Raw genomic sequence first — 10,231 nt, 5'->3', positions numbered from 1 at the left:
TGTGTATACAATACTTTATTTTTCAAACTGAAGAAGCCCACTTGCTTTGCTTCATGCTTTATTGAAGCACTCATTGAAAGTGTTGCACAGCTATAATCAGTATAAACATGATAGAAAGCAAAGATGGGAGTGATGTAGGTGCTTTTGACGTGTACAATTATAAGGGTTGTGGGTTTGTTTTTGTTTTGTTTGCTTGTTTTTTTGGTGCCTTCAATTCAGTTTTTGACCCCTGGCGACTGCCTGGACAAGTCCCTGCAGTTTTCTTGTCAAGAAAGTGGTTTGCCATTGCCTTCTTCCTAGGGCTGAGATAGTGACTGGCCCAAGGTCACCCAGTTGGCTTTGTGCCTAAGGGAGGACAAGAACTCACAGTTTCCCAGTTTCTAGCCTGGTGCCTTAACCACTACACCAAGCTGGCTCCCTATTTATAAGTGGTAGAACATATAATAAATTGGCCTGTATGCGTATAAAAGGAATTGTGTCATTACAGTATACATGAGATAATTTTAGTCCTAGTTGATGTGTAGGTATAATGAGCATAGAATTTGCTTGCATCTGGAGATATATTTTTCTATTCAGCATGCATCTGCTGGAGACTTTAATTGTGAGATGAGAGATTCAGTGTGTTTGCCTGCATGGTATTGTCCCCAACATCGAAGAAGTCCCAATATCCTGAAACACCCAGCAGCTAATTTTTAAAAGTTACTTTATAAACCTCTTGAAAAGAGAACAAAGCATGCTATTATTATCTAACCTTATATCGTCTCAGTTTGCTCACTTTTCCCACAGCTCTGACTTAAGCCCTAACAAGTTATTGTAATCACCATTTTCAAGAAATTCCACACATCCCAGGACTTCAGGTGATGCCAAGATGTGACAGATTTTTTTTCCTCAGATCTTTTCTTCCTGCAGGAGGATATGGTTTTAATTCTTTTGGTTTATTTATCTATGACAAAAGTGTCTCAGAAAGAATGAAATGAAATAAATATATGTGACTTATACTGGTTACAGTTCAGAGCAAAATAAATGAAAAGCTTAACCAGAGACTGACCATTTGTGAGAGGAATTTAAGTCTGCAGATAATAGGTCAATATTCTTGTTTATACCATACCAGGAAACATATTCGCTATGCTATTTTAGGAATGGGAGCGCCTACAAAAACAGGAAAGTCAGTATGTCCTGTTTGGAAAAGGCTTTTTGAATTTTAAAAATTCATTCCACAAATCTCAACTGACACTGTCAGTATGGCTAAACTTCTGACATTTTTTATATCATCTAGGTGAATTTGTGCCAGAAAATTATTGGTCTGCAAGAATTAGATAACAATGCTGAGGAAAAATGGAAAGGGATATAAAAGTCACTGAAAACACAAGAGATTGTGTCAGAAAGAAACAAAAAAACAACTTCCTTCTAGCTATAATTCTTTCCTGACAGCTGTCTAGTGAATTCTTGCTTGGCACCTAGCCTTGGTTCACCAATATAGAATAGGAATGAGCAATTGTGGCATCCAGAATCTATCATTCTTTGCCAGTTTGGCCAGTGGTGAGAAATCATGGGAGCTGTAGCCCATCAACATTTGAAGGATCACATGTCCATCCTGATGTAATATTAAGTTGGGGGGGGGGTCTGCTTTCTAATATACTTTTGTTGAAATGGAGTGTAGCATTCAAGATGGCCTATTTTAGCTGCAATATATCAATGTGGCTATATATCAATCTAGTCATCTGTGATTGGGAGGGAAGCAGAGGGAAAATTCTAGGTTACTGCACTACGTCTTGTGTATGTTACTGGCACTTTGCAAATTATTACCTAGCAAAACATAATGACCTTTCTTACAGAAGATTTTTCTCTGGCACTGACTTATCATGAGTTAAGTGCTATCCACCCAGCACACAGTTATATTGACATGAAATGTGCTGTCTCTATTGCTGATGTCTATCCTGCTTCTGTTGCCTTTATTCCAATCCCTGCCAGGCACCTAAGTAATGGTGACATCAAATTTTAAACATAGCTCTTAATACAGATAGGAAAGGTGTAACAGATGACTCCCATGACTGGAGAACAGCCAATTATTTGTTTTTTTTAATTCATGTATTTATTACAGATCTATCCCATCTTTTATTAAAGGATACAATTTGTGCAAAAGAAAGAGGAGGAATTACAGTATATTGTATGTTTAAATATACATTTGTGCTCAGAAATCCAAATGAATGAACTTGGCAGTATTGTATAGCATATCTAGATGTATGAACGAATAAAGTCATTCTGTTGTTGGTGTCTACCCTTGCCATCCCATCCAAGGAGAAAACATGGGTGATATTTTGCAAAAGCAAATTGGAACACACGGAATCATAGTGGCAGACTAATTAGCTAGACATCTGTAGAGAGATGGTCTCTGAAGCATGATCCTTCCAGGAATTTTTGACTTGTTAACTTTCTTCATAAAGTAGAAGACACAAGAGGATTAACTGTCCTTGACTCGATACTACAGTACTAAATAGGGAAGACTTAGCTGAGGAAGTAGAAGTAGCAGGCAAGCTGAGTGAAAGTGATCGTGTAATGTGGAGTTCTTGATTTTAATAAAACAGTGTAATGCGACATGCTTTTTAGACTTCAAAGCTGAGAGCAATGATAAATAGGATTCCCTGGAATGACAATGCAGTCAAAATGTGTGGAATTCCTAAAGATGATATCAGTCTTTCGAGGTAGACCAGGTCAAGGATTACAAAAATGCAACTTTATTGAAGGTTATAAAAACAGAATCTCGAAAGCCTGCCAAGAGTTTGTCTTTGCCTCTTCTCATACAGGATCAAGGCAGGGTTATTTTGAATTTCTTATAGTTTCCCCTTTCCCAGGACCAAATTGTCATTAACAGCTCTTGTATTCCTTTTCCAAAGGAGATGTTAAAAAAACAATTGTAAACAATTCCAGTGAGATAAAAGTGAAGGAAAGCAAAAGAAGCTAATGTGGCCACACACACACACACACACACACACACAGAGTGAAGGACTGAAAACAATTTTTTAAAAACCATACAGGAAATGGGAATAGGGCCAGATCATGAAGGAAGAGTGTAGACAGATTGTCTGATTCTGTAGAGTTGGTGCCAAGAAAGCAAAAGCTGGGATTTGCAAAAAATGCTAAGAATAACAAAAATGGCTTAAGTATATGCCAACTAAAATACAAAGAAAATAATTAGTATACCAGCTGTTTAGTGAACCCAGTAAAATGCTAACAGGTAACAATGAAAAGGAAGTACTTCTCAACCCCATTGTAGTTCAATCCTCTCAATACCTCCCCCCCCCCAAAACACCCAGAAAAGCGTGATAGGCAGAATGGAAAGACAGAATTCAGCCTGAGACTGATAGAAACATAGCAAGGGAATGTGTACTTTGAGTTTAAACTGTCAGAACTACATACTGTAAATTGGATCCTAGAGTACTGAAGGGACTGGCTGATGGTCTGGTCCAACCCATATATTATCTTAAAAAAAAATTGGAAAACAGGTGGCAGATGTCTGGATAGGAAAGCAAGCATTTCTATTTTCAAAAAGGGGAAGAAGGCGGCTTCAGCAGACTATAGTCAGTCAGTGTGATGTTGATACCTGGGAAGAATCTAAATATAAAGAGATTGATTTATAAGCACCTTGAAAATAACTGACACTGCACTTTAAGAAGGATTCAGAGAACAGCCATGAAAATGATCAAGAGACAAACTAAGCCCTCTAAAGACAGAAGAAGTTGGTTATGTTTAGCCTTAAGAAAAAAATGACTCTTGGAAGGATATGGATGATAACACTTTTCAAATACCCATATGGATGTCACATATAAGAAGGTCAAGATTTTCCTTTCATTACAGTGTTCAGGACATGTAAAAATGGATTTAAATTACAGGAAGGTGGTTTCTGATTGAATATTATGAAAATTTTCCTAATAGTAAGAACAACAGTGGTATCATTTCCTGAGAGAGAATGGTGGGATGTGTTCAGGAGGAGGCTAGACAATCATCTGTGTGGGATCTTTAACTGGATTCCTGCACTGAGCAGGAGGTTGAGCTCAATGGCCTAAATGGCCCCTTCCAATTTTATGGTTCTATAATTCCACCATTTTTAAAACTATTTTCACAGCACACTTACATGGTTGCATGACCGTGAAAAACCATACAATTTATTTTTAAATCTACATTTCTGCAGATCTGATGAGCTTCAAATGTAGTTTTCGGCCATTGTTTAAAGGCAATCTGAAATGGGAGCATGACTAGAGATGATACTATAACCAGGTTAATTGGATCTCATTGGAGGCTGCATTGTTCCAAAAATCAAACTGCATTCCTACAAGCTGCCATGGACTAGGAAAAATACAAGTAATTTGAAATGGCAATCTGATTTTATTATCCTTTCTCAACTGCAAATCTAGAGAATTGGTTTGTAATACATTGGTGGCTACCTATACTCATCATGACAGATGAATCTGCATTCCAGGCCTTCCAGAAAAGAGAAGCTCCATTGCCAGATCTGGATTGCACGCAAATGAAAAGGTTGGGGTAAACCACTACTGAGTGCAACAAAAGTCAGATTTCTCCTAAAAGAAGTTGTGTGTTCTACTCATGATTGACAGAGCATTGCCAAGGATTTAATTCTTTCATTGTGCAAATCATGCCATTTATTTGCTTAATAATGTTATATTCTGCCTTAAGTATCAGAATTTCTTTTCTACCTGGTAGGTCATTCTAATGTATTAATTATAGAAATATACAAATTACATTTCAGATGCTACAGATATAATACAGCCACTTCAACTTCATCCACAGATCCTCCTTGCCCCAGCACAAAGATACCCACTAGCCATTTGTTGAGGACTCATAAAGTCATCCTCCAGCAGCCCACTAGGGCAGCAGTTTTCACCCGCCTTTCCTTGCTCTGAATCAAACATGATATTTTCCAACTTCTGCTGGCACAGTTTATGTGGTCTGTTTGTGGCATTTCATTTTTTGGCATGCAATGCCCCAACTCCTTGGCTAGGCTATGAGGTTGGGGATATGCCTCCTCCCTTCCAGTCATTGATAGCTGCCCTCTATAAGCATTTTGTCTTGGGCCACCAGACTGTCCCTTTTCAGAAGGAACCTTGCCATGTAAACATGATCATTCTTGGGTCTTGGCTTTACCTGAGAACACCAATGCTTTGGACCACCAGTTCTGTACTGGTGAATACCAAAGAGTTTTAGGTAGTGTGAACAAATAATGTGGTAACTGCTTTCACATGCTTGTCCCTGCCTCTCATTCTACAAAGGCAATGAGCCAGTGCCATGTAAATGCAGTGAGCCAGTGTCACTTTGCCTACTTTAACACATTTTGTGTAGTCCATACTTCCAGGAGCTACAGCCACTTGCTGCCAATGTTCCTTTGCAACACACACCAGTTTGGGATAATTGAGAGCTGAGGAGAACTTGACGAGTTCTGCCAATTTCCTCTTCAGCCCAATTGACAGGAAGAACTGTAAAATTGCCTATCAGTGTTCTGTAAGACTGGTAAAAGTCTGTCCAAAAATAGCTCAGGTAACAGGTCAGTGAGCTGGAGGAAGGCTGGGAGTTCCACCCACCACATATTCCACTCCTGACACAAGTCTATTTCAGGGGAAGAACAATGTTAACTGCTGATCCGGTAATGTAATGCAGTGCTATTCAGCCAGCCCCTTATTTTCCCTGTGTCTTGGATTATCCCACCACTGTCTGCCCTGCAGATTATTGTGACAATAGGGGAGATGAAATCTGGGCTATTATTAAGGTATAGACACTGAGAGTTTTCCTTGTGCTATATTTAGTTTCTCTTAAAAGGAGAGATGAGCTTCTTGCTCTGAACGTCTGAGAAAATATCTTGGTGAATCATTTTTTGAGGTTTACTTGATACACTCTCCATATTTTTTAATCCTTTGTTCATGAAAACAATAGAACAAAAGGATGTTAAAATTTTAAAAACAGTGAATACAGTGCTTGTAAGCTTGATTCTACATTTTTGCATGTTGCTGGACATACTTTATGGGAATAAGGAAATCAGTAGCTCCTCATCATGATGACTATATATTACCTCTGTGATGATTGGATAGCAGAACCATTGCTGAAAGCATGACAACTCAGGGCACTTCCTTCCAATTTATATTTCAGAGGGAGGAGGGGCCTGAAGAGAGAGATTTGGGACGATAGGACTAAGGGAGGCTCAAGCATAGGAAAACCTTCATTTATCAGAGCAGTATGTGAGAATATACAGGAAAAGGAGGCTGTTCCTATTATATCTCAGACAAACCAAATGGGCAAAAAATTGCCAGTTCTCCTGCAGGAACCCATGTATGGGCTGTGTAGACAGAGAGAAAAAGATCAATTTTGAATTAATAGGAAGTGGATGGTACTATGCCAACTTTAAAACTGCCTGTTGCATTGACTCCAGCTGGTATCTGGCTGCTATTTCAGTCTCATGGCATCAAGTAATTTGAAGTGCCATATGAGCACTAGTGCCCTGCTATTCTTTCTACCCCTAAAAGTGGGACTGTAAACTTTCTGCTTGGCTAACAAAATTATTTTAATTGTATTTCAGTGCAAAGCAAGCTGAAAAAGGGAATGGAACATTCAAACATAATTTGAATATTAATTCTGAAAGACTGCATACATTTTTAAATATTTTCCTTTTAGACAAGGTATCACTGATGAACATACATGCTTTCATGGTGAGAGTTTTGGTGCCATAAAAAATATTCACTGAATCCTGCACTCTAACAAAATAAAGATGATGATGCAATAATTAGGCGAGGCACTTTGTTCCCATTTGGCTGTTCTGTGGCCAGCAGCGCTTAGCAGTATTGAAATATCTCATTTTAATTTTTAAAAAAGTATTGCAACTTCCAAAATAAACATAGCAAATTACATAGAAGAATTATTAATAAACCATATATTCAGAGCTCTGTAGCCAGCTGCAATTAAGTTTCTTTTCATATGATTTCTTTTTAAAAAAAAACATTGTTAGCAACATAATTGCACTAGTCCTGATGCAATGCCAGCAGCAAGCAATTACAAACAAAAACAAAAAGAAAATTAAACATTTCTGAATAGCAGGAGAGGCATCTACAGTTTCCTTTCTAAACAAGTGCTGTGTGGTTGCTTGTATTAGTGCACTAGAAGAGTGCATAGCTATTTAAAAAAAAAAAAAAAAAAATAATGGAGGCAGTTGGAGGCACATATTGCTCAATGGATACCTGTGACAGTTATGTAGTGAAATATAGCAAAAGTAATAATGGCAGGGGAAATCAGCATCTTTCCAGTCATAGACGTCATCATTAGAATATTAGGGAGGGAAAGCGTCCTCTTAATAGATCTACTATGATCTGCCCCCTGTCCACCAAATGAGTATTAAGTGCATAAATGTTGCATAATAAATTAATCATCAGTGAGGTCATAGAATTTATATATTTGCCTTATATCCCAGGAAAAATATTCAGTAGAAACTGAGATGGGTTTAATTTTGCTTCTGTTTTCCAAATATGGCAGAAGATGTCAGTGTTCAAGAATTCTCATCTGCTGCATGTAGAATTTGCATAGAATCCATGATGCAGGATAACAGTTACAGAGGATTTTTTTTTTCTATTTCTAGTGAGCAGATGAGCAGATGGGAACTGGTGTACCTTTTATTTCAGCTTTTCTTACTCAGCTTTGTGCTTCCTCCTCCTCCTCTTCCTCCTTCTTCTCTATTTTTTAATGGTTACTCCTCCTCTACCCTCACCCCAGTCCCAATGCATATATTAAAGTCCCATTAGTCATATAAAAAAGTAATATTCACTATATATCAACTTTTCCTTCCTTCCTTTCTTCCTTTCTTCCTTTCTTGGAAGAGCTTGCTTCCAGACAACTGGAACGCAAATCACATGTGTGGCCTTTCCTCTTCTTCATCCTGAATCTCTTCTCTGGAGGGTCCCCGGATTCGAATACTCTCATGTTGAGGTTGGAACTTATTTTCTGTCTCCCTAAATATTAGATATAAAAGGAAATTAATTTCAGTGGACAGTTATTTTTTATTAAAAATAGTTATAATAATGATTCATTACTTCAGAACATTTAGGAGGACAGCTATATTAGTCTATGGTAGCCAAATGAAGCTCAAGCTCAGATATTTTGGTCACCTAATGCAAAGAGAGGACTCTTTGGAGAAGACCCTGATGCTGGGAAAGATTGAAGGCAAAAGGAGAAGAGGACGGCAGAGGATGAGATGGTTAGATAGCATCACTAAAGCAATGAGCATAAAACTGAGCAAACTCAGGGAGGCAGTGAAGGACAGGAAAGCCTGGCGCAATATGGTTCATGGGGTCAGGAAGAGTCGGACACGACTTAACGACTAAACAACAAAGCCAAAAATCAGAAAGAGTCTACTAGCATCTTTTCAGACTAACAGTTCAAGAGAGTTGGGAAATTCTGAAAAAATGAGATAATTGAGGCCCAAACACAATCAATACCAGAAGGGTACGGGGGGGGGGGGGAGATACCTGGTGAGACCAGCGTGGCTGAACAAAGACCTCTCTGATAAACTGATGAACAAAAAGAACAGGTGTGACAGATGGAAAGAGGGTCACATAAGAAAAGCAGAATATGAGGAAATAGAATATGCAAGGCTCAGCATGAAGTAAGGCTTGCTACCAATGCCAAAAATCACACAAAATAGGGTCCTTTGGGTATGTCCAGAAGAAGAGGAATGTCAAGGAAACATCTGGCCCACTGGTTGGAGAAGATGAGGAGCTGATGACAGACAACAGGGAGAAGGCAGACCTGCTTAATTCCTACTTTGTATCTGTTTTTTTTCCCAAAAGGAAATAGCAGCCAAATTGTCAGAAGTGGCACTGCAGGGAACAGACAAGAAATGCAGATCAAAATAGGTAAGGAATTGGTGAGAGAATACCTTGTAGCTTTGAATGAATTCAAGTCTCCTGGGCCAGATGGATCCCAGGGTGTTAAAGAAACTGGTAAATGTCATTCCAGAGCCATTGGCTGAAGTATTTGAGAAATCCTGGAGAAGTGCTAAAAGACTGGAGAAGAGCCAATGTGGTTCTAATATTTAAGAAAGGGAAAAAAAAGTGGTTCCAGGAAACTATAGACCAATTAGCTTGACAGTAATACCTGGGAAAATCCTAGACAAGACAATTAAGCATTGGGTTTGCAGGCACTTAGAAACAAATAGGAGAAGTAGTATGGATCTGTTAAAAATAGGTCATGCCAGACAAATCTTATTGCTTTCTTTGATGAGATGACTAGATTAGTTGACCAAGGGAATGTTGTAGATGTGGTTTGCTTTGACTTCAGTAAGGCATTTGATACAGTAGAGCATTGTATCCATCTCAATAAACTGGATACATGAAATGTGAGCTGGATGGTCCCACTTCCAAATGGATTCACAGTTGGTTGAACAACCATAGCCAATGTGTGATCCTTAATGGGTCTTTGTCCACATGGAGGAGGCATGCAGTGGGGTACCTCAGGGATCTGTCTTGGGCCCAGTACTGTACAACATCTTCATAAATGACTTAGATGAGGGAATAGAAGGATGCTCCTAAAGTTTGCAGATAACACAAAGCTGGGGGTACTACTAGTACCCCTGAAGACAGGCTAAAGATTCAAAAGGATCTTGATAAACTTGAACATTGGGCCCTATTCAACACAGTGTTGTTCAGTTTTGAGAAACATAATGTTCTGCACTTAGGCAGGAAAACCCAGATGCACAGGTATAAGATAGGTGGTACCTGGCTTAGCAGTAATACTTGTGAGAAAGATCTGGGGAAACTTGGTATACTACAGATTAAGGATGAGCCAGCAATGTGCTACAGTTGCCAAAAAAGCCAATGCAGTTTTGGGCTGTATCATTAGAGGTATAGTGTCAAGATCATAGGAAGTGATAGTACCACTCTATGCTGCACTGGTCAGACCACATCTAGAATACTGTGTCCAGTTTTGGTCACCACAATACAAAAAGGATGCTGAGGAACTGGAAATCGTGCAGAGAAGAATAACAAAGATGGTAAGGAGTTTGGAGCTAAATCTCCCAAAGAGCAGTTAAGAGAACTTAGTATCTTTAACTTAATGAAAGAAGGCTAAGAGGTGACATGATAGCAGTCTTCCAATACATGAAGGGATCTCACAGAGAAGAGGGAGTAGACTTATTCTCCCTGGCACCTGAAGGTAAGTCAAGAACCAATGGGTAGAAGCT

General features: G+C 38.8%; 1 protein-coding gene across 2 annotated transcripts in view; it reads right to left on the bottom strand.

The window, feature by feature from the left end:
• Positions 1 to 7,144: 7,144 nt before the first annotated feature.
• Positions 7,145 to 10,231, bottom strand: part of GPA33 (glycoprotein A33) — a 38,264-nt gene continuing 35,177 nt past the window's right edge. For both annotated transcript variants that reach the window (XM_088144539.1, XM_088144538.1), the window contains exon 7: positions 7,145 to 8,003. In XM_088144539.1, the coding sequence (XP_088000665.1) occupies positions 7,901 to 8,003 (103 nt within the window). In that variant the 3' untranslated portion in view covers positions 7,145 to 7,900. The remainder of the gene's footprint in view (positions 8,004 to 10,231) is intronic.

This window comes from Python bivittatus, unplaced genomic scaffold (genome assembly GCF_059951505.1).
Source record: "Python bivittatus isolate LINGU-HERP-01145 unplaced genomic scaffold, Pbiv_v1 ctg000350_np1212, whole genome shotgun sequence".
Classification (NCBI taxonomy): Eukaryota; Metazoa; Chordata; class Lepidosauria; order Squamata; family Pythonidae; genus Python; species Python bivittatus.
Note: the sequence above shows the minus strand (reverse complement) of the source record. Positions and strands in the feature narration are given on the sequence as shown.